This window comes from Fukomys damarensis, unplaced genomic scaffold (assembly GCF_012274545.1).
Source record: "Fukomys damarensis isolate Sample0158 unplaced genomic scaffold, DMR_v1.0_HiC HiC_scaffold_12, whole genome shotgun sequence".
Lineage (NCBI taxonomy): Eukaryota > Metazoa > Chordata > Mammalia > Rodentia > Bathyergidae > Fukomys > Fukomys damarensis.
Genome location: NW_022900924.1, coordinates 31,718,622 through 31,743,623, shown reverse-complemented (window position 1 = coordinate 31,743,623; position 25,002 = coordinate 31,718,622). Strand labels below are relative to the sequence as shown.

At 42.0% G+C, this 25,002-nt stretch overlaps 1 protein-coding gene across 2 annotated transcripts in view; it reads left to right on the top strand.

Annotated features, from left to right (window-relative positions):
* Slc7a14 (solute carrier family 7 member 14) overlaps window positions 1-25,002 on the top strand; it is a 105,345-nt gene that overhangs the window by 64,480 nt on the left and 15,863 nt on the right. For both annotated transcript variants that reach the window (XM_033762518.1, XM_010632387.2), the window contains exons 3-7: window positions 7,427-7,663; window positions 9,828-10,045; window positions 19,438-19,584; window positions 22,092-22,300; window positions 24,058-24,935. In XM_033762518.1, the coding sequence (XP_033618409.1) occupies window positions 7,427-7,663; window positions 9,828-10,045; window positions 19,438-19,584; window positions 22,092-22,300; window positions 24,058-24,935 (1,689 nt within the window). The remainder of the gene's footprint in view (window positions 1-7,426; window positions 7,664-9,827; window positions 10,046-19,437; window positions 19,585-22,091; window positions 22,301-24,057; window positions 24,936-25,002) is intronic.

Genomic DNA, 25,002 nt, shown 5'->3' with positions numbered 1-25,002 from the left:
TGTTTATTTGTTTATTTGTTTTTGTTCGTTTGCTTGCTTGCTTGAAACAAGTTCTCATAGTGAAGATGTTCTTAAAGAGATGTTTGGTGAATCTCACCAGTGTAGTCTAGTGGTGAATTCCATCTTGTGTCTGGCAGATGGCTGATAATTGGCACTTGGAGAAGTGACCTTAAAGATGGAGAACTGCTGACCTCACCTATTTGCCAGATCAGCCTTCTCAACTTTCCTCCCTTGCAGTATGAAGTATACTAGATACAAAAACCTTCAAAGCAATCAGTCAGGCCTAATAGCTGTGCCTAATCACCCATCATCTGAGGGCAGCCTGACTAACCCACTGACTCGCACTCAAGTTGTTGCTCTTCCCAGAAGCCTGGATGAAACTCAAAGTTGGCTGATAGTTTTCTTGGGCAACCCCTTTCAATCACTCTCATATCTATTTCCCTTTGGACAGTCCTCTGATTGGTTAGTTTTCTGGTCTTTTTTCTCAGCTACACCATAAGACTCACCAAAAAAAAAGGGACTGCACTCTTCCTGTTCACCTTCTAACCCCTAAAATCTAATGTGAATGCATAAAGATGACACCTTATAAACGTTTTGTATAAATGAATTAATGAATCACAAAGATACCAGAACTGGTTGTTGGTAGACCTTGGTTTCAGCTGCAGCTCTGTCCACTGAATGAAAGCGTGACTTAAAGTCTGGGGCTCAGTTGCATTGTCCATAAAATAAAGAAAACATCCTGAAGAGCAGTTGACACCCCTCCTGTCTCCCATGCTCAGCACAGATCATGGGTCCACAGAAAGGGGTCCAGGGCTCTGGGGAGGTATATATGAAGAAGACCCTGAACAAACCAGCCTCAGGTCTCCTGTGCCCTCAAACACACCATCCTTCTTTTACTTCTTTTTATATTAGGCTCTCAAATAAGACTTTAAGTGAAAAATAAAAAAAGGATTCTACAACCAAGAAAGAGCTTTTTCAACTACAGTGAACTGTACAGTCCTTTTGCCCCTGCATTCTATTAAAAAGATCCTGCCTCTCATTCACTTGATTCGCCTCTGTGTCTCCCAAATCACCTGCCTGTTGCATTCCAGCATGTCCTTCCAGCTGACTGAAACTACCGTTGCCTCCATTTTTTTCTAACTGGAGGTAAATCCCAGCCTACCCTTCCAGATGCAGCTCACGAGCCCTACCCCCACCTCCCAGCCTCCTTCCCTCTTCCCCTGCCTCCAAAGAACACGCTCCTTAAGAGTGATGCTCATCCGACTTGGCCGCAGGAGCACTTCATAGATACCCTATGGTATTAACACTAGCTGTAAGAAATCTACTATTTACTAACACCTTTGTAATTGGAATATACAACCAAGGTCTGGAAATCTTCCATACTTCCTGGATGTGTCTCTGGCATTCACTACAGCGTCTGAATGAGTAAATACTTAACAATTCATGTCTCATAAAGTAAGCAAACTGGGAAGTCAGAAGTTATTTAGGAAATTGCTAAGTTAATAAGGTTACAGAAGTAGTCAAAATAAGCTAACTATATGCTAATGGAAAATCTCTCTGTGTAGAGTAACTGGCATTTGAGTGTGAATAATGACTAGATTTAATCCTTCCAGGATAATGTGCACCAGAAATAAAGTTCTTCAGGGAGGAACCATTCTCCTCTTTACCTCCTCCCTGCTGGGTCTTCCTCCTTAACCACCTCTGATGCAGCAGAATCTTCTCCCTTGCTTGTAAGAGGATCACAGAAAGTCAAGACTGGCCATGAGTGACATGATGAGGTTAGCGGGGAAGAGCAAATGGTGATTTCTTTGCTAATGGGCAGCACTGTATGGAGTGAGGCACAGTTTGGAAGTTCAGTATCTCATGCAGGTCCTCTGTCAGCACTGAACCTCAGCTGCATCTTTCTTCCTACATGTGATAGAACAAAAGACTGACTTGGAAAGAAATTCACATTGAACAGATCATATTTGATCTGAACCCCAAAGCACAGTCACCAGGGATACACACAAGAGGGGATTAATAGAGACTACTTCAAACGGAGACTCTCTTGTTATCTTGTTCTACCTCTCTTTTCAGCATGTAAATCCTCTCTGTGTTTAACTTCTCTTAGGCTATCCATTTCTCAATTTAACCACACATAGTTCTGCACATAGAAAGAAAACAAAGCAGTACCGATTTTTTTAAATATAAAAAGGATATGTTTATAATATGCGTAAGGGAGGGTGACTGGGAAGGGTCCTAGAGATGCAGGCTGTGAGGAATCACTCCTATTCCCGGGAGCTTGCTGAAGTGAATCCTTCGCGTTTCTCAAGGATATGGATGTCCCACCTCAGAACAGCTCTCACAGGAATATTCCCATCATGCAGTCGGCACTCATCCACTGCTGGCCACCTGCACCCCACAATGTATCCACACTGATGTCTCAGGACACGGTGATACTCCCGGAATCAATGTCCCTTCCTCCCCAATCACTGAATAGATAACTAAGAAATACGAAATTCACTTTGCTAATAACATAAGGCAAATATGATCAGGGAGGTAATGCTGGGCAAGAATCTTTGCATGAATTTTCAAATTAAGTAAAGATTATTTATACATGGATCTCTCATTTAAAATAGTAATTCTCTGAAGGAGCAGGGGAAGTGGGAGGGGTAGGGAAAAGGAGAGAAGAGAAAAGAAAAAATATGAGAAATGGAAAAACATGGAAACAAAGTCTTTGCAAATAGGGAAGGGTGGAGGGGGTGAAGGGAGGACAGGGGAATGGGGGAAAAATAAGAACTAAGATACATCATGTAAAGATTCAAGATTCTAATGATGACTGCAGCTATATTGTATACCTAAATTATACCACTAAACTTAATGGAAAAAATAATAAAACAAAATAGTAATTCTCTACCCTAGTACACCCAAAACAATTTCTGGTAACAAATACCAGAATGTTTCTTTTACTATTCTGGAATGAAAACTAGAGATAGTGTTACCTTCCTACACGTTTAACTTTTTTCAAAGCAAAATCAATATGCCCTGAGTACAAAAGATAAATTAAAGGAATACTTAAGGAAAATAATATTTATTTCTCTGTATGAATGATGGAGTGTGAGTGTCTTAGGAGACATAATAAAGTTTCTGACATTTTCAGTCATTTGTAGAACCACTAGGAATGCAACTATCACAAATACGCACTCACATAAGAGTGCTGTATGATGCTCAAAGACCATAAATAATGTTGCTGTTGCTGATGTGGTTTTCCAAAATGATAACCAACTCCTGGTAAATTCTAAACAAAAAAAATTACATCTCTCCCTCAATTTACTCAGTTATTATAGACCTAGAAAGTATATTTTAAAACCATGCCAAGCAAATGTATTTATATGTAAAATGAAGATAAATTCACTTCAGAAGTTATAAACAGATTTCTGCTTATATGATTATCCATTGGGACCTTCAAAATCAGGTGAGATGCAAGACAGTGCTTCCTTCCAAGGCATAGTTCCTCACATTACAGAATGTCTAATGGACCAGGTCCCTGCCTGTTTAATGCCACAAGTGCCTACAATCATCATGAGAATCACAGATTTTCAACCTTCTCCCTAAGAAAAGTCCTATCTTTGTCGAGAACTACCAGTTTGCAATCCCATCTATAAGACTTCCCTCACTGACTGAGATAATTAAGAGTTGACTGTAGTTGTGAAACCAAAGATGCACTAGCAGGGACCTAAAGCTCATCCAGTCGGCCACTTCACTTCACCCATGTGAAGGTAAATAACACAATCATGGATATTCAGTTACTGAAATAAAAACCAAGGTGTCCCTTGCCATACCTTTTCTTATTGAATAATTTTAAATGTATCTCTCTTGGACCAGGGATTTAGCTCAGTAGTTCCACCTCCTGCCTCAAAAGCATAAGGTTCTGAGTTTGATCCCTGGTACCAAAAAAAAGAAAGAAAACAAATGTATCTCCCTTGCATACAGATATTTTGCATGCAAATATTCAGATATTTTGAAATACCTGAAAATGTATCTCTCTTGCTTACAGATATTCAGATATTTTGAAATACTTGATAATTTGAAATATTTGAATAATTAACAAAATATTTCCATTTTTTCCAAGATATTCTGTCTTGTAAACACTCACTTTTCTCTACCAATTATGACAGCCATGTCAGATAATCCCCAGTGCTCACTAAAAACCTGAATTCCTGCATATAAACAATCAGAAGAATTTGAAAATACTAGAAGATCCCTTGTTTAATGTGTCCAAAGCGATGGTTTTGTGGGACAGAAATTATCTTACCTGGTTTGTGCCTGACTGGTTTTCCCACTTTTTTCCCCAAACTACAGTCATCAAGATCACAGCAGGACCTTGGGAAATGAGTGACTGAAATTCCAGTCTCCTGAGGCCATGCTTACTAGCCAGGGCCTCTTCCTCTGACTCAAGGTGGCAGGGGCTGTCCCTTCACAGACTTAATGAAGACTTGACTTGTCACCAATTACACCTAGCAAGCAGGTCCTGGTAGTGAATTGGATATTTTTATGTTCAATTTGGGAGATCAGATATTCTGGGAAGAATGTTTGATTGTACAAAACTCCCAATACTCACAAGTTCTCCAAATTAAATTTGCAGTCAAATTGTTGCCTGTTTCAATGGCATTTCTTGGAAAAATTCTATTTATGATTCTCGTACATTATCAGGGTATACAAATTTGTATATAAAATAAACTCATGGGATTCAGGAATTATTGGATGAAGCTGTGGATCCTACATCAAAGAAGAGAAATGAGTTGCTTCCTAATCCTTTCCTTGCACAGCACCTGTGTGTGCAGATTAAATTCTCAAGAACGCCAAAGCAAACATAAAAGTCCTCCAGAAAAATAGCATCAGGCCCTCAAACTTAATGCTCGCCTACTCTACTCTCTCCTCATGGATGACTTCTTCAGGTCTTCCTTCAGAGATCATTTCCTCTTAATTTTAGACTCACTCAACAGTATAAACACCCTGTGTTGGAAGCAGCAATTTAGAAAAGAGATGGTCTGACTGCTCAAGGTGAGGACCATGAAAGCAACAAGTAACAACTGACTGCCTGACCTCAAGGAGAGAGATGGGACAGTATTTTACAAACTTGGGGGAGGAGAGCTGAAATAAAAATTAAAATAGCAGCCTGGGCCATTTACTGTGAGGACAAAGGATTTCACTGTCCTCAAGGACAGCTCCATAGCACAGGACTATATTGTGAAAGATATAAAAGAAGAGTTTAGTTCTGATATTCTGCAGCAAAAGCAAGATTCGATGTAACAGAATCCTAGGGTGTAAGAATTATATCCTTAAGGAAGCACTTTTATTTTACAAATAAGGAAACTGAATATAAAGGGGTGTTGCTGAGAAAAGAGCCCAAGCTAACAGGTACAGGACTTCTTCCACAGGGACGTCTTTACAACCAGAGCAACTTCAGGAAAGGAAGAGAGATTACATCACATTTATTGTGCCATTGCTTTTGACATCTCTTGTCTTTCCTTCTTTGCATTGGTATCACTCCCTTCAAAAGGAGAAGAAACCTGCTCTCTTTATTCACAAAAGAGTGAACTATTGTTCCTTGGTTTGTGATGAGAGAACCTCAGGGTTGGCCTTTAACAAAATTGGGACTGAAGGTAAAGTTTACCATGTACATCCCACTGCTGGTGTGTTTCCTGCAAGCTGTCTTATGTCTGTCCTCCAACTGGCCGCCCCACCTACTGCCCCACACCCGAAGTTCCCAGCCACAAGAAAAAACCGCCAACTCCCAGGAGTTTGGTGTAGCCTCAATCTCTTTCTTATTTGATCTCTGTCACATCAAAGAATGAAGCACTGTTCTAGTATTTTTTCAGATGTAAACAAGCACAAGCATTACCTGGGAGCCTGTTAAGATGTCATTTTCCCCTGAAATTAGAATTCAAGGGATGATTCTAGCAGAGGGGAGCCCCACACCTTCTCTGCAAAACATATGGATTTTGCTTAACTGTCCAGCCTCGTCTCTTCCTAATAACCCCATGCAATTCTCCTTCACCGCAATGCTTCCTCCTGTCTTCCCTACATGTCTTTGCCTAGTGTTCTACTTTCTTTAACCAATTAATTCTTCCATAAACCTCAAAACCAGCTGAGTACATGTCTCACTGTGCCCATACACTTCTGCATTGTGAAGCTTATCAGGCCTACCATGTGTGCTGATTCCCTGCCATATCTCTCCTTGAGGATAGGGATATGCATCACTTGTCTTTCTTGTTTCCAGCAGTTAGCACTCTGCCACACATTCCAAAAGTGTTTGTTGAGATGTCTTTTGCATATGCTAATTTATCTTACTGATAACTATTCATTTACATTTGCATTTTTATCTACCTATTTGATACAATAAAGAATTTTCATAGATTGCTTAAAGCATCACTTTCAAATGAAGAGCATCTTCTATAACTGTCAAAACTGAAATAGAAGAATATTATTTCACAATATAACCCTGTTCCATAGTGGGGGTCCCACTGAATCAGACCCATGTGCCCTCAGGATATCTGCCATGTAAGGCATGCAACAGAGTCCACACAACACATGAGAATTTTTCTAAATAAAGATCAGGTTCCTAAAGTTCAATAAAACTCATTCTTATTGCCTTCCCAGGCATTAGTGTTAAAATGTTTGGGGGAAATATGGTTGGAAGTGATTGGAATTGCCTTAGAATTGATTCATATACAGTCACATGCCACATAATTTTGTTCAGTGATACAACACATATATGACTGTGGTCTCATAATATTATAATGCAGATAAATATTCCAACAGACCAGTGCCATCATAGCTGTCATAGCTGTCTGCAGTACAACATGTTGCTCAGATGTTTGTGGTGATGCTGGTATGAACAAACCTGCTGCACTCCCATTCATATAAATGCACAGCACATGGGATTACATATAGTGTATAATAGCCAGTAATGATGACAAATGATTAAGTCATTGGCTTACGTATTTATTATACAATACCACTTATAGGTCTTTTAGAGGGCACTCCTTCTACTTATTAGAAAAGGCTACTGTAAAATAGTCCACTGTTTGTGCTGGCATAGGCCTCATACATTTCAGGTTTACTGCATCTCCTGTCTGGATCATTTTCCCTCGTGCCTTTTTTGTTCATCATGCCCTCGGAGTGAGAGGCTATGCAAGTGCAGCTCGAGTGTGTAGCGGGCATACCATCTAGGTTTGTGCAAGTGCACTCTACGATGCTCACACAAACACAAGATTGCTTAACATGTATCTCAGAACACAATCCTGTCATTAAGTGGTATGTGACTTGTGTATTTATTCTCAGAGCTTAGAAATTCCCAATATTTTCTACCCAAGAGTGTTACCTACCAAGAAGTGTGCTCATCTCTTAAAGTCCACGATTCGTGTGTTTTTGTTCCCTGCAGGAGTGTGCTACGCAGAGTTTGGAGTCCGCGTCCCCAAGACCACAGGATCTGCTTATACCTACAGCTATGTCACGGTTGGGGAATGTGTGGCATTTTTCATTGGCTGGAACCTGATCCTGGAGTACCTGATTGGCACTGCGGCTGGTGCCAGTGCTCTGAGCAGCATGTTTGACTCACTGGCAAACCACACCATCAGCCGCTGGATGGTGAACAGCGTGGGAACCCTCAATGGCCTGGGTGAGACTGCTGCATGCTCTCCCAGACATGCAAACCTATCGAGCCAAATGAAGGGGCTCCCCTTTTAAAATCCAAAACATGTCGAGAAACTTGGGTGATGCTTTTTGTTTCTGCAGCGTAATTTTTCATCTTCAGGAAATTATTTTAATTTTTATGGAAGCATTATACAAAAAGCTGTTCCTCACATGTTCACTACAGCCTTATTTAAAGAGGTTTATCTGAAATGCTTGAGATCAGAAGCTTTTTTGAGTTTTGGACTTTTTCAGACTTGGAAATACTCGCCTACACATAATGAGCTTTGGAGATGGGACCCAAATCTAAACAAAAATTCATGTATGTTTCATGCTTCTTGCATGCATAGCCTGGAGATCATTTTATTCAACATTTTAATATATTTGTGCATGAAGTAGAGTTTCAAAGTATAGGTTCTTTTTACTGGTGGCCTCGTGTCGACCCTCAAAAAATTTCAGACTCTGGAGCATTTCAGATTTCAGATTTTCAGATTACAATTGCTCAACTTGTCATAAAATAAATTAGAAATACTCTACATATTCTTCACTGTGGCAAATAATTAGGTAAATTATGTACATATACTATGTATCTAGCAACTGAAAGGTTAAGGAAGATAAAATAATAACTTGGAATATGTTTTAACATAATATAATGTTTCAAAGGATACAGACTATTCTGTGCATATACCATCTCAATAATTATATAAAAATAAAACCAAAGCAGAAAAAGGATCTGGAAGGAATTTCTCCTGTGATTTCATCAGAATTTTTTTCAATTTTTTATAAATAAGCAGGAGGTAGTTTTAAATTAAAAAAAAAATTAAGGAACAAAGTGTATTTCTGTTTGGGCCAGGATTTAGCTCCGTGGCACTGATTCTGCCTTGCAAGCACAAGGTCCTGAGTTCGATCTCCAGTACCACAAAAACAAAACAAACAAATAAAGTGTATCCCTGTTTAGCAGAGGTCAAGGACGGGTAATACAACTGATTGAATGCTAAACAATCAGAAGCCCCTCTAAAACTACCAGGACACCTCAGGCTCCATCTGTTCTTTTCCACTCACTTTCCATTCTGATGTCTGGTGTATTCTTTCACATTCATGGAAGCCAAGCTATATTTGAGAAAGATTTGGAATTTTCCTCAGAAATTCCAAGGAATGACTTTGTGGCTGTATTAAGTCCTTTGACTTCAATATCCCTATCTCATAAAAACTGACAAAAATACTGATCACCCAGATACCATTTTTCCTTTCTTTCTTTCTTTTTTGGTACCAGGAGATCCAACTCAGGACCTTGCACTTACAAGGCAGGTGGCAGAACCACTGAGCTAAATCCCCAGCCCACACCCAGATACCTTGACAGTATGAAAAGTATGAAAACCATGCCTATTCAGTATACTGATTTCATAAAATGCCCCCAAATTAGATTGTCCATCTCCTTAACTTTACAGATGAAATCCAAAAAGATGAGTCAACATACTGAAAACCACCCTGCTGGCTATTGGCAAAAGTGCAGTAGATTTCGGGTCCTTTGACTGCTGTGGCAGTACCTTTTCCACCCTATAGAGGGCAGGATTCCACTGGCCAATGGGCAAAACCCAACAGGCAGGACCAGTCATTTACTCTGGGCAACTACATGTTCACAAATGAAGAGAAAATCTTCCTTACAATGGCTTTCAAAGACACACATTATAAAATCTGGTAAGAATGAAAAATTATGGACTGTAATGGAAGTCTTACAGACTTAGTATTGAAGATTAAAATCATTTCCAAAGGACATATTGGACCTATGTATACACCCTGAATATCCCAAAACAGTCGTCTTCCAGTGCTCTGTGCCATGTTCCCACAGGTGCTGTTGTAATTGTCATATCACATATCCCAATTTTTGGTCCAAAATATCAAGTCCTCTTACTTATCTACCAAACCTGCCTATTTGCGAATAGACCCTTATATCTCCTTGTGGAGCACAACATGACCATGTGTGCACGTGCACACACACACACACACACACACACACACACACACACACACACACACACACACACACACTGTCCTGTCTGACAGATGACCGCTCCTCTGAGGGGCAGAACTGAGAGAAGATAAGGTTGAGATGAAATCAGGAGTTTGCACTAAATCATACCCCTCTCCTCTAGGGAAAGGTGAAGAATCATACCCAGACCTTCTGGCTCTGCTGATTGCAGTCATTGTGACCATCATTGTTGCTCTGGGAGTGAAGAACTCCGTGGGCTTCAACAACGTCCTCAATGTGCTGAACCTGGCAGTGTGGGTGTTCATCATGATTGCGGGCCTCTTCTTCATCAATGGGAAATACTGGGCTGAGGGCCAGTTCCTGCCCCATGGCTGGTCTGGGGTGAGTTCATCTTAAAGCCTGGTGCACCTGTCACGCACTATGTTGCCACCTTGCCAACACCTAGCACAGATTTTCAAGGTCTGTCCCATAATCTTCATCGTTTGAATTTGGCGTTCACTGAAAAAGAGGTTCCCATTTTTCCCACATTAAGTTTATTGGTACATTTAAAGCAAACAATACAATTACACTCATCATTGGGATCTTGTACCTTTACATGATATGTGTTGGTTCTTGTTTTTCCTCATACCCCTGCCCTCCCTTCACCCACTTCATCCTTCCCTATTTACAAAGACGGTTTCCATTTTTCCCCTTTTTCACATTTTTTCGTTTTCCTTATTTCCTTTCCCCTCCCCTTCCCACTTCCCCTTTAGCCATTTTCTTCCTATTTCACACTCTCAGTTATACCATTTGAACCTTATTTACATTTTTAGTTTTTCACACCAGAGAAACTATTCTGTATTTACTCATGTGTCCTATCTATTTCACATAAGAGTATAGCCTAGATTTGCATCCATTTAGCTATAAATGTTTCTAGTTTCTCATTCTTTATGGCTGAATAGTATTCCATTTAATAGAAAACCCACATCTTCATTATCAAGTGTCCAGTTGATGGGCATTTGGGTTGTTTCCAAGTTTTAGCTATTACAAACTGTGCCACTATAAACAGAGGTGCACATATATCACTGTGGTAAGATTCTTTTAATTCTTTTGGAAAGATACCCAGCAGAGGGATAGCTGGGTCAAATGGAGTGGTTCTCATTTTTTAAATTTATTTGTTTCACAAACATTTGTTGAGATCTTATTTTATATGAATTACAGTAATAGGTTCATTCCATGGTGTGGCCTCTTGCAGTAGGTCTAACACTGTGTCAAGTACTTTACATGTAAAATCAAATTTAATCAATAAAAATCCTAGGAGGAAAATAGTTACATTTATTTCTCAAGGACAAAAAAAACTCAAAGAGGTCAAATGAATTACCATTAAGCACACAGTGTAAGAGGCAGGATAGGGACCCAAAGCCCATACAAGAACAGCTCAGTTTCACAGAGTTTCTCAGTAGCCTCCAAAGAGAGTCTGGCAGGTACATAAATAGATCAGGCAGTGTAGGAAGCCAGGGAGTGGATGGCAGGAAGAGTTGAGTTTTGCCTGGGTGTGAAACTAGGGAAAGGATGGTTTTTAAGCCATCCATTGACCTCAGGAAGCGAGTCCTGCTGGAGTTGAGCAGACTCCAGGAGTGCTGATTAGAAACCCTATCCCCCGTGCTTCAATCACCGCACAGAAGTCTACTTAATTTGGTCTTGGGTTTGGCAAGAGAGAGTCCTGGAGAAAAACATTTCTGGATCTTATCCCCATGTGTGGATATGGTTGTGGTGTGCATTAGGCTAATGAAAAATGGTACCAGGCACAGTGGCAAAGGCCTGTAATCCCAGCTACTCAGGAGACTAAGGCAGGAGAATCACTTGTTTCACGCCATCCTAAGCAACTTAGCAATACCTTGTCAGAAAGGGGTGAGGGAGCCTGGGATATATATAGCTTAGTGGTGGAAGCACTTACCTAGCTTAAGGAAGTCCCTGGGCTCAATCTTCAGCACCACAAAGAGAAAGAAAAATGGGAAGGTCAGAGTGGCAAATTCTTTATATTTACAAGTGGTTCTAAGTTTTGCCTGGTTTATTTCTCTGGTATGACTAAAAATACTTATTTTATGGGTTTATCAGTAAAAATCACCAGCCATTTTTTGACAGTAGTACATAAATTAGAGAACTTTCAGCTGGCAGGGATCTGAGAGGTTCCTGGTCCTATCCCCTCATTTAACAAATGAGTGAATCACTGAAGACCAAGTGAGGCAAATCTGCCTAACACTAGAGGCAAAAGGGAAGCCAAGGATTCCACTTGCTTTGCTTTTGTGACTTTTGCTTACACTTATTTTCCTCCAGGATGTCAAGGGATCAGAAATCTCTTTTGGAGAACATTCAAAATAACTTCTGTTTATTCCGAACTATGCCATGCTGTTCAATGCAGAGAAATAAGCAAGGAAGCTATTTAAGCTTTTAAAAAATTCTAGGCTTCTGCTTATCCAAAAGAATTCCAAAGAACCACAAAGTTCAACTCTCTTCTGAAATGAATAAATACTGAAACTTGTTAAAATCAGAAGAGACAAAGAAGCACTGTTGACCCGTTTCTAGATCCGCATGTCTATATTTTCTTATGGTACAAATTGTTCCTTTCCTATCACATAAGAGAAACAACAAATTATAAGAGTGAGAAGAAAGAATGTTTTCTTGGAACTCAACTGCATTTTATTGTAGCGCATGAAAATATCCTTATCACTTTCTCATCAATGTAAGAAAGAACCGGGTCACAGACTTACTGTAAGATTTGGGGCATCCATTAATTTCAGTATTGCAGGATTTTTCTTCTGTTAAGTGGGAAAACAAACTGCACCAAACACTTGCGCAAAAGAACAAAATCTTGGCTGTTTTCTGTGCACATTGTTTTAGTTAGCAATAGTTACAATGTCAGGAAGAAGCAACTAATATTTACTGGCTACTCTGTTACATGCTTTAAGAATATTATTTTGCTCTTAAAGTAAACCCTGAAATCAAATGATGTTATCCCCAATGTGAAAATAGAGAATGCAAAGGTCAGAGAGGCTGGGTAACCTGCAGATCTCTTAGTCTGTTTTGTGGCTGTGGTTCTAACACAAGGCTGTGTGACACAAAATCCTTTCTATTTTATTCAGTATTTCGTGTATGATATGATGACCCCTTCCTTCCGAGTCTTCTTAAAAACAAGGTAGTTAATCTGACATGTTACAGTTCCTTTAAACTTTCACAAAATCTTAGAATCTAAGAGCTAGAAGAATCATTAAGAGATAATATGGCTTTTTTCTTATCTTCAAATGGGAATATGATTACGCCAACCTGGGCTGAGTTGCCTATAAAGATATGCTGTCAAAGCAATTATTTATCTTATTTATGCTGTTCATATTTGATCTTCAAAATCCTCCTAATGGTTCCTCTGATGGCTCCTCCTGTAATTTAGGTCCCATATAAAGTCCAGAGTTAACATCCGCTGAATAAATGTTTTTCCTGAAGACGGAGGGGATGAACAAGTCTGTTTGACTTATCTTCCATCTGGTGTATATTTAGGGGGTCTTTTTTCTCTTTGGGAGTTTTCTCTCCCTTTTTCAAGGACTTCACACCCTTCCTCAACCAGAAACTACCTCATCAAGGAAAGTATACGCCAGCTAGCCTTAGGGGCTGCCCATATATGCATCCTGGGTTCTCACCTGGGCTCTGTAACAGGAGATTGGAATTTAGGCATTAAAAAAAAGAGAGGATATTTTAACATTTTCTTTGTGACAAACTCTTTTATATATATTTTTATTTAACCTTCACAAGAACCCTGCAAAAATAAGGATGAGGATCTCCACTTTTACACCAAAATACAAGTTCAACTTTCATGGTTAGTTTGACTTGGGGGAAGACTCAGATATTACGCAGTGCCAGATCTGGTGAAAAAGGTGGATGAAGACACACCATAGTATTTTTATGAGCTTGCCTTTTGGCTGGATAGCACATGGTAGCACCTTTCATTGTATTTTTTATTACATCTTGTAAAGACACAAAAGGAAAACGGCTTCAAAAAGTGGCGTGAGCAATGAATGGGATTAGTGTCTATGGAGAGAGGACAAGTATTTTAGAGGGGGGTTAATGGTAATGTATCTTTTACTGTAATAAATTTTTAAAATTTACACATCCCCTATTTATTTTTATCACCCCTTATAACTGATGTTTAAAAAATTTAAGATCACAGATCTAAACTGGAAGTAACAACTAAAATTTGATCCTGCATTTACTCCACTACCCCTATCACATTTGGACCCAGGGGACCATTTATCATTTGTGTGCTTGTTTGTTTGCTTGTTTGCTTGCTTGCTTGCTTGTTTTTCCACCTTTGGCTACTCATCTCACTCCTATCATGAGTAGTTTTGTCACTGGATACCAAAAGAACATGGCTAGGATTTTGCATTTTTGGTAAAATCTATTATTCTGAAAGAAACTCAATTGTATTCCCTGGTGTCTGTGACTAAAAGTATCGTCTAAACACAAAGGACAGCCCAGTGTGATGCTGCTGATTCATCCTCTCTGCTCTCTGCCTGGCCTTGGATTTCTGCGTAGTACATTTCCTCCCTAGTGAAAGTGTTTGTGCCTCTTCTTTCTTGCCTTTGGTTCCAGGTCATTTTTCCAGTCCGACAAGGCCACTGTGTATTTAAATCCTGTTTTTTAAGGGCTGACACCCCCTCATGAGCATTACCAGGGTAACAAATACGTTTCCCACTCTTACCTAGCAAATGTCAACAAAGGCATGCTCCTACTTGGCAGCTGCATGGACTTCTTCACTCCTTAGGGAAACCCTGACCCCTACTGCTGACCAGGGGACTAGTACAGAGTTCCAATCCAATTTGTTTTCCAATCACTTTAGACAGAATGTGATAGAGAAAACCATAGTGCAGGGAATTATTTATAAGGATACCATTATTTGACATTAAATATAATTCTCAAGTACGGTACTTTGAAATGGTTAATGAACTATCAGTTCTCTGGCAATGGAGCCCTCACAAACCTACTCTTTCTTTCCCTTGCTCCAACCATTTCTTTCCAAAGAAAATAGCTTAAGGAATGGTTTACTCACTTACAGGTTCTGGGTCAAATGCTTCTTTGGTCATGAAGAGCTTAAGAACAACAAACATTTTCCCCTATATCAAGTAACTCTGGCCCTCAGCTGAACCCCTGCTTCCATCTGCAATTCCTCAGCGCTGGACGGCGTTGGATGTCTGTGCCCTTTATGTTATTTGTTCTTGCTGCTATCTTATGGTTTTTCTTTAACCAAATATGACACTCTAGTGCACAAATAGCTCCCAAGAAAGCAGTCCAAACAAGTATTTTTGGAAAATTCTGACAGCCTCCAAACAAAGGAAAAGTTGTTTTTCATGTTCCTCACATCTGACTCCATTTGTTGGAACCTATTAGCACATTCCACTGTCATTGTGAACAGGCTGCTAATAGAGATGGGGTAACAGGGTGGTTGAAAGTGCTATTAAAGTTGGAGTTTTGTCTTATAACCTGGGGAGTGAATTATGTAAACGTGCCCAACTATCTCCTAAGCACCTGACAGAGTGGCCAAGACGGAAGGTAGGACAGCTGCCTCGTCCTCATGCTTCTCAAATATCAGCAAGGCACAAGGGGCCAGCTTTTAGAGACCCCACACACTGATTAGCAGGCTGCTCATGATACTACCTCTTACAGCCGAGTACAGAGTGGCTCTCCAGTACCTGAGGCATGGGCCATTCCACCACAAAGCTCTCAGAGGGATGAACCTTTCTGCGTCACCTGGCTAAGCAACTACACAAGGTTTACTTTGGAAAATGATTTTAGCATTGCTATCATATTTTAAAATCGGTACTATTTTTAGGTATGTAAAATATCAAAAGAAAGAGTTAGGATAACTTACCAGTGAGCTCAAAACACACATACGCTTGCTTATAAGCATATGTGAGTACACAAACACACAAACACACACACACACACACACACATTTAGCCCTCCAACTGGATTAACAGATGCTCATCTCTAGGGACCACACACATCTTTTCACACATGTGAAGGTACCCTAACCCTAAATACCAGTGACCAGGTCTGAGACCTGGAGAGAGTGGCATGGAAGAGAGTTAGTGGTTACTTGGGTAGGGACATGTACATGGTCTCCTTCCATAGTTCTTCTGTATTTACTATTTGGTGCAAGGAACACAACCCCTTCAAACTCACTCAAGTCCAAAGGTACTCACTCTTGCCAACTTTGTTTTCTTTTTGGTAATCTGTTTAATCTGTGTTAGACTGGGGTGTGCTTGAGTTCTGTCGGCATGCTGTTCTTTCCCCATTGCCTTCACTGCCCAGCTTCATGCTCTGGACTGTGCTCTACAAGACCCATTGCTGTTTGCTTCTGGTTGGGTGCAGCCAGTGGAAAATCTAATCAGGCAATCAGAGGACGAGAAGAAATAAAACAAGAAGATTTCCTCCTTCCTGTCTGGCACCACAGTGGCCACTGCTCCTTCTGGGCAGCTCTGCTCCACCTGTGCAGCTCTTACTGGACTACAAGATCACCATTCTGCCCCAGCTCCACAACACAAAGATGACATCCGTTTGTCACTGTCCAGCATCCCAACTGATTCCCTCACCCTGCCAGTCCCTGCCTCTAGACCCTTCATGGACATCACTTCATTTGACCCATCTGCATTTAATTCCATTGACTGCCTGGTACCATAGGGCCTCCAGATGTCCTGTCCATGACCTGTGAAGTCTTTCTTCAACTATAATGGCTTCCTGGTTCTACATTTGCTAATTCAGAATAGCATCATCCTATTTACAAACTTATTCCCCCTCTTTTCCAGCTAGATCATAGTTAATTTTCTGGCATCCAATTTTTATCAGAAGTTGTCAATTCTTTGTTTCATTTATTTAGGATATAGAAGCACTTGTAGAATAGAAGCAAATAATGTGACACTGTACCTATACATTTGGTTCCTTTTGTTACCGTAGTCGATGTTGCATTTAAGGTCTTGTAGTACTTGCCAAATGCCATGCCCCCAAAGGCCAAGTTCAGAGTACTTCGTTGTTCATGACCATATCCCCAATACCAAGCACAGTGCCTGCAATACAACAGCATGTAATATACGTGTCAAGCTCTAAATAAAGGAAGAGGAGCATAAGAGGAGAACGAAGTGGAGCACAGGGAGGAGGAGTTTGTACCTTCAGTTTCGTCTCCTCTAGAAATTTTATCAATAGCAATCGTTATACTAGAGATTAAAGCTAATATTTATTGAGCACCTATTGTATTCTGTGATTGCAGTTTACTATATTATCTCATTTAATCCTTCTAACGACTCCATGAGACAAGTGCTAGTATCTCCAGTCTAGTAATAAAGAAACTGAAGCTCTAAGAGATTAGGAACTTGTGCTAGGTCACCAAGGTAATATGTGGCAGAACCAACCTAGGTTTGACTGCCTACAAAGTCTACACTCCTAAAAAAAAGAAAACCAAATCCACCTCTATGGATGGCTCTGGGATTCATCACTGCTCCAACTGTGACTCTGCCAGTACTTCGGATATTTGAAGGTACCCTTCATGTTTTCTACTGCATCTTTTCTCTTCAAATTAGACACCCTTGGGTCACTATTATTCCTCACACCATCTGGATCCTAAGATCCTAAGATGCACTGCATCTTTTTCAAAAATAGATTTGCCCCTAATCCGTCTGTTTGTTTTAACAGGTCACTATATGATTTACAAGAGGAGTGTGTGTGTGTGTGTGTGTGTGTGTGTGTGTGTGTTTGTGTGTGTGTATGTGTGTGTGTGTTTGGCACAGAAGAGAAATTTTAAAAGACAAGAACACAGGACCTGCTTTCTGGAAGCTGTCTTAAAGCAAGGCTGTCCTTGGTCGGCCTACAACACAATAGCATGTAACATATTTGTGTCGAGTTCTAAATGAAGCTTAGTGAGCTTGGAATCCCAGCATCTGTTCATCCTTGAAGGTCACTGACAAGTAAAACAAGCACATCTCTAAGCCTAGGAATCTCTTTGTATGATAAAGTAAGGTCTGTTTTCTTTCCTTCTCTGGATTCCAAAGACACTTTCCATAGCCTGATACAAAGGGTTATTCTGGAGGGGAACTATGGGGCTCTCTTCTCTCCCAGAAAGCAGCTCTTAGAAGATGAAGCCACTTACGTTAGAGAAGTTCTTTCTACCTTACTTATTGGAACAGACCAGGAGTTCTTTTCTGTGCCATAGACCTCTTTCCAGTAGATTGATGGACCCCTACTGGCCCTTGTAACATATTAACAATGTATTGCCTTAATAATACTTTAAATAACATTATCTATGACAAGTAATCATTGTGATTTTGAAGTAGCGGCATTAATAATGAAAAGAAATGCTAACATTCCATCAGAGGTTAGTGAAAATTAAAATGTGATTATTTCCCAGGAAGTCACAGACATACCCCCCTAAATGCTACTGAGCCCAGGATAAGACGCCTTGGTTATACTAAAATATCAGAATACAGGAAAGGCTGTAAAGGAGAACAATTCATTTTACAGATCTGCAAAGGTTGTTTTTTGAAGGTTTCATAAGATCTTCAACTTGTGATGTACCTTGTAGGTTCTAGTATATAATGCTTTGGCTTTTCCTTATAGAAAAGTCAGTGGGGAAGGTAAGAGTGAAATTTTTGGGCAAGTACCTGCTTGGCACAGGCTTTGAAGACAATTATTTATAAAGTGAATATAAGGTAAAGGGGGGAAATATCTACATTATCTCCTGGACCCCTATAGAGCTTAGGCTTTGTCCTCTCACCCAGTACACATGTCTTTTCCTGCAAAGAGATCCCCAAGCATTCAAAGAGACACATATTTTACTTTCAGTTAATGACAATACCAAGGTGAGGAAGACTCGGTTGAATTTTAGTTCTTTAGAAGAAAGCCACACACTACTCAATGGAAGACTGTCACTCACATCCTAACATGGAGACCCAGCCATCCTTGGAGCCACATAGGTCCGTGGCCGATGCATGTTCAGCAGATATCACCAGATACCGGACGATACAGGACACTACTGGATACCACTTCCCCGGCTTTACTGTCAGTGCCTGCCTCGTGCCCAACCTGCTCATTCAAACCCTTAAAAGCAGTAGAATACCTAACTCTGTCTCTACTCTGTCTACCCTTTGAAAGAAATAGAATATCTAAAGATCTGAAGATCTTTTTATCATTTCAGATCTGGAAGGTACCACAGAGATGATCTACCAGGGGCACTAACATAAATTTTGGCAGGACAATTCTTCTTTGTGTAGAAGTATCTGAGTCCCCTCCACTAAGTTCTGGAAGCTCCCACCCCATGTCTCCACAGCAGTCAAAAGTACTTCCACACATTTCCAAATATGCCTTAAGCATGTCATTCAGGCTGTGGTTGTGGTTGAGATCCGTTGGGTGAAAACAAAGTGCAAGAAGTTTAATGAGTTCCCTAAAACAGAGATAGCCAACTATCTAGCTTGTTTATATTCCCACTTATTTCAAAAAAAAAAGATATGAATGTGTTGAATGACCCAATTTTCATTTGGCCATAAAAAGTCTTATCTCATTTAACACAAGAGGAAATTGCCCAGGCTCGCACAGGTAGAAAGGAACAATGAGCCCTTGGGTGTTGAGCACTAACTCTACCACTCTTTTCCCTCTGCCACTCAGTAATGTCTGCGGACATTGAGCAGTCATGGGTGTCACATCTAAAACCCTGTGCTGCTCTGATCTTCTGAGCCTGATCAATGCCATCATCCATACAGGTGCTGCAAGGAGCAGCCACATGTTTCTACGCTTTCATTGGCTTTGATATCATTGCTACCACTGGAGAAGAAGCCAAGAATCCTAACACATCCATACCATATGCTATCACCGCCTCTCTGGTCATCTGCCTGACAGCATATGTGTCTGTAAGTACCATATGTTGATGGGACTTTTCCCATATCCTTTTTATATTTGATCTTAAAATATAGCTTTAGGACTGTGTCCTCTCCTCTGTTGGGAAGTAGAGCTTTCCTTGTGCCTCCTTGGTTTTGCATGATTGTGTCTTGTGCCCCAGTAGCCTCACCCACTGATGATATGAAGAAACTCAGGACTCCAAACTGGAGAGGAGGAGCAGCCCCACACCCTTGCTTTGGCCCTGGACTCTGAATCTTCATCCTTACCCCTCCCTGTGCCCAGGCTGCCCCAGGGGATGGTGAACAGGGATGGGCTGCTGTCCAAGGAGCTCGGGTCATAGGCTGGCAGTAATGGGTGGCCAGCAAGCAGAGGCACTGTGGCCTCTGTGCACAGCCCTCAATGCTCTTCTGTCTTCCAGGAGCTTCCCAGCAGTGAAGAGGCAAGGCTCCCACTGAGTGGGGAGACAGCATACATTGTCCTCGGGAGATTCTCTTTCCCTTAAAATCTGGGGGCAAATGTACTTTCTTTCAACTGTTGCTCTGAATTTTCACACCAGCTCAAACTCATCATTGGGGTTTCCCTGCCTCATGCAGCCCTCATTGTGAAGCCTTCAGCCTTGCCTCCTCGGGATCCCCTGAAATCCTTCTCCATACATTTTTGATGTTTCATCTCTCAGACCCCATGCTAAAATTTCTATTGCAGAAATAGCTCAGCCACATCCAACACCCTACCAGCCACTGGCAATAGAACCAGCAGATGAGCCTCCAGATATATGGTCACACACACATTCACACACACCCAAGTCCTAAAGACCCTACCCACTTGGGTCACCACAATTTGGAAAGAGTCAGCAGGTGGAGGTGCAGCATGCCACCCCTGCTGTTCCTCTTTCCAAAACAATCATCCTCAGCAACTAGCTAAGGAAGTCAGACCAACTAATGGTTGAGATAAGCCACAAAGCAGAATTGTTCTAGAAACTAAACAAAAACTCCAGAGAGTAACCTCAGATATAATTGATAGAAATTCAGTTGCCCACCCAGATACTTTATGTATGGCTCAATTATCACCTCTCTCTGCACACACAGGCACATGGCTTCATCCTGCTGATGTCCTAATTAGCCCCATAGGCAGAGCGTTGAGGAGGGGAGGCAGAGTGGGAGGAACAGTTGGGATACTGCTCTGAATTTCTACCTCCTTTCCTCCCTCCTGCCTCCCCCTCCTACAGAGGACCTTTGCAGCACACACAGAACACACAACAGCACACTCCATCCTCACCATGCCTTCCTCAGAGTAGCACTTTGAAGGCCACAGTGTACTCCTATCTATCACTTTTTATCCAGCCTGGTTGAGCATGGCAGTAAACTCATTGTGATTTATTGAAATTATCAATCCCACTCTTTCCAGGCTACACTATCCCATCCCTAAAGAAGATGTCACAAGTGCGTCTGTCCCTGGGAAAGGCTTTCTTTTAGACTATGTGGACCTTAACTGTGCTTCACGAACTGTTTGGTCTTGAACTGGTCAGCAGGTAGCCAGCCTATCCCCATAAAAAGAGACAAATTGCTGTGTTGTGATAGTAAATCCCACTGTCTTCCCTAGTGGCACATGGCTTCATGGGGGATCTTGGCTCCTGAGGCACAGGCAAAAAAAAGGCTTACATATGAAGACCCTCTCCCTTCAGATTTTGAACTCTCTCCTTTATGTCAGGATTGGTCTTCACAGGCCTGGGAAATCTCCATATCTGGCCATATCACTGGCCACCCCAATATCTGGGGCTAATTCTGAAGAGGTGAATATTAGGCAGGTCTGTGAATTTGAAGGAAGACAGGTTCTGAGGGCCCCAAGCCAAAAGTTTCCTGATTCAGTGAAGCCACAGTGGTCTTACAATCCCATAGTGGGACTAGGCTCTACCCTGATGCCATAATTTCTTTGTTGGCTTGCATAACCCCCAGGACTAAGCTAGAGAGAAATGGGAATAGAGTCCTGATCTGTGTCCCGTCAGTTGATTGACTGTGGTCCTCCTAAGCACTTACCTTGCAAGTTCTAATCTCTGGTGTTTGGAGTAAGAGTGAGCACAGATAAGACCTTGATCCTGAAGGACCCTGAAGTAATAAAAGAAATGAGAATCTTGTCTCCACAGATTGGATGACCATGGTCACTTCTCGGCATGGGCAGCAGCTCTTCCCATCTGTTAATGTCAGCTCCCATTGCACTGTCAGCGTAGTTCTGCTTTTATGGGCTTGAAGTACCTGAAGACTTATTCCTCAGACCTAAAATGACTGTATGAAGTCTTTAGAGATTATCTTGACCAGTCCACTAAAGTCCCATGTGGAGAAAAAACATGGAAGTTAAGAGTTCCAGAGGCCAAACAACTTGTCTAAAATAAAGCCACATGCCAGCTAGTGGCAAAGCACTTTCCTCCCAAACAGTCCAACTGTGCATGCTGTCGTCCCCTGACGTCTACCTGTAGCCGTGTGTTCTCTTCCTGTCTACTTGCAGTCATATCTTGTTTTAACAGGTGAGTATGATCTTAACTCTGATGGTGCCATATTACTCCATTGACACCGAATCCCCACTCATGGAGATGTTTGTGGCTCATGGCTTCTATGCTGCAAAATTTGTAGTGGCCATCGGGTCAGTTGCAGGATTGACAGTCAGCTTGCTGGGCTCCCTCTTCCCAATGCCAAGGGTCATTTATGCCATGGCCGGTGATGGGCTCCTTTTCAGGTAAGGACTATGTTCTGTGAAATGTGTTCTGCTCCACCATACCTATCAAGAATTACTGTCGGCCTGCCAGTAATTTTGATGGGTGCCTTTCACATCAACTGCAGATCTGCTATCCTAGGAGAGTTTGAGTGAAAAGAGCCCATGCCCTGAAATAGCCCCTCAGTCTGACTTTGGGTCCCTCAATCCAGCATCAACTAGTGTGTTTCCCCTGTTGCCCTTCTCCTTCCCTTGGCATTGTGTTTTGCTTGTGAAGATAGTGGGTGCCAAATTGTTGCACAGGGGAAGAAGCATCGGTCACAGGTGCATGTTCGGCCTCCACCCCTATGAGGCCTGGTACCTGCCCCTCTCTCCACAGCTCCTCTGAAGTTGAAAATAGATCAACAATCAGAAAGAGAATAAGACCCTCAGAACAGAATGAAGTAATTGTAGCAACAATAGCTAGCATTTATTGAACATTTGTGCATCCTGGGTGCTTTGTATACAGTATCCCATTTAGTCCTCACAATAACTCTATTTTGCAGATGAGTGTACCAGGAATTAGAGGGGTAAAGATATCTTGCCCTGAATCCCCCAGCTGCTGAAGGACAGGCCAGGATTTGAAACCAAAGCTATCTGACTCCATAAAACAGACTCTTAACCACACTGATACATGACAATTCTAACCCCTCCATGGGCCATGATGGTGCCAGTGTGGAAAGCATTACATCTCCATCACTGTAGCACCCTTCTCAATCTCTTCACCCAGTCACCTGCCCATGGCATAAGGGGGCATGGCCCCATCTCTTGGTCTCCAGGGCCCACCTTAGGAAAACAAGGTAGGGAGCTCTCAGGGTGCAGAACGAGCTGGCTCAGAGTCTTATCTCTGTCCCAAGCTGCCATCCTCAGCTTCATCTCTCTGCACACCCCCTGCAGTCTTCCCCAGGTCAGAGCTGCCATGTCTGTGTTGCTGAGCACATCAGCAGGGGATACAGTGTCAGAGGTATGACAGCTTCACACATCCAAAGGTTTTTCTGTTGCCAAAGAAAACAAAGAGGAGAGATATTGAGGCTTCAAGCAAATTTACAGTTCATCATGGAAATGAGTGGGGAATGGAAGGGGATGAAAGAGGCGGAGCAAGAAAGGAAGGGAGACCCTAAGGCCTTCAGGAATGGCTGAAGAACTGCCTGCTGTCCAGTGGCCCTTCTTTTCTTCTTCAGAGGATAACTAGATGACTTTAGCCTTATCCCTGAGCACGTAATGTTCATACTATTCTCCCACTAAATCTTTGTACTTTTGTTACATGGTGGTCTCTCAAGTTTTTGAAAGTTCTGGATACATTTTAACGTTGGGCACCACCCCAGAGATTCTGATGTGGCAGATCTTGAGTGAATAGCAAAAATATACCTATTTCTAACAGGTTAACAGGGTGCTGATCCTGCAGACTCACAGGTTTAAAAGTTCCCAAGCAGGCTGGGACTCCCCACTGCCATCCCTTTTCACAGAAAGGCTTGGACTCCAATTATTTAGATCTCCTAGATTCACTCCACGCTCCCTACCACATAATGAGAATTTAAGTGAATTCTAAGTTATATTCTAGGAGCCAAACTCTGGGGTAGGAATAACAGCCAGTTAAAGCAGTGGGCTGAAATAAATTGGAGGGGTAGGACAGCAAGAGCTAGCCACACCAACCTATTGACCTTTAGTCCCTACCGTGGCCATCTTAGAATCAGTCCCCATCTGTGACACGCCACTGACTCCCTGCTTACGCTGCCCTCCAGGTTCCTGGCTCACGTCAGCTCCTACACAGAGACGCCAGTGGTGGCCTGCATCGTGTCAGGGTTCCTGGCCGCTCTCCTCTCGCTGTTGGTCAGCCTGAGAGACCTGATAGAAATGATGTCCATTGGCACACTCCTCGCCTACACCTTGGTCTCTGTCTGCGTCTTGCTTCTTCGATACCAACCGGAGAGTGACATTGATGGCTTTGTCAAGTTCTTGTCTCAGGAGCACACAAAAAAGAAGGAAGGCATTCTGGCTGACTGTGAGAAGGAAGCTTGTTCTCCTGTGAGTGAGGGGGAAGAGTTTTCTGGCCCAGCCACCAACACTTGTGGGGCCAAGAACCTGCCGTCCTTAGGAGACAATGAGATGCTCATCGGGAAATCAGACAAGTCAACCTACAATGTCAACCACCCCAACTACGGCACCGTGGACATGACCACAGGCATAGAAGCAGATGAATCTGAGAACATTTATCTCATCAAGCTGAAGAAGCTGATTGGGCCCCGTTACTACACCATGAGAATCCGGGTAGGCCTTCCAGGCAAAATGGACCGGCCCACAGCAGCAACAGGGCACACGGTGACTATCTGTGTGCTCCTGCTCTTCATCCTCATGTTCATCTTCTGCTCCTTCATCATCTTTGGTTCTGACTACATCTCAGGGCACAGCTGGTGGGCCATCCTTGTGGTTGTTCTAATGGTGCTGCTGATCAGCATCCTGGTGTTCGTGATTCTGCAGCAGCCTGAGAACCCCAAGAAGCTGCCCTATATGGCCCCCTGCCTCCCCTTTGTGCCTGCTTTTGCCATGCTGGTGAATATCTATCTCATGCTAAAGCTGTCTACCATCACATGGATCCGGTTTGCGGTCTGGTGCTTTGTGGGTAAGCAACTTTCTTTTGGACCCTTGAGAGCATCTCTCTCTCTCTCTCTCTCTCTCTCTCTCTCTCT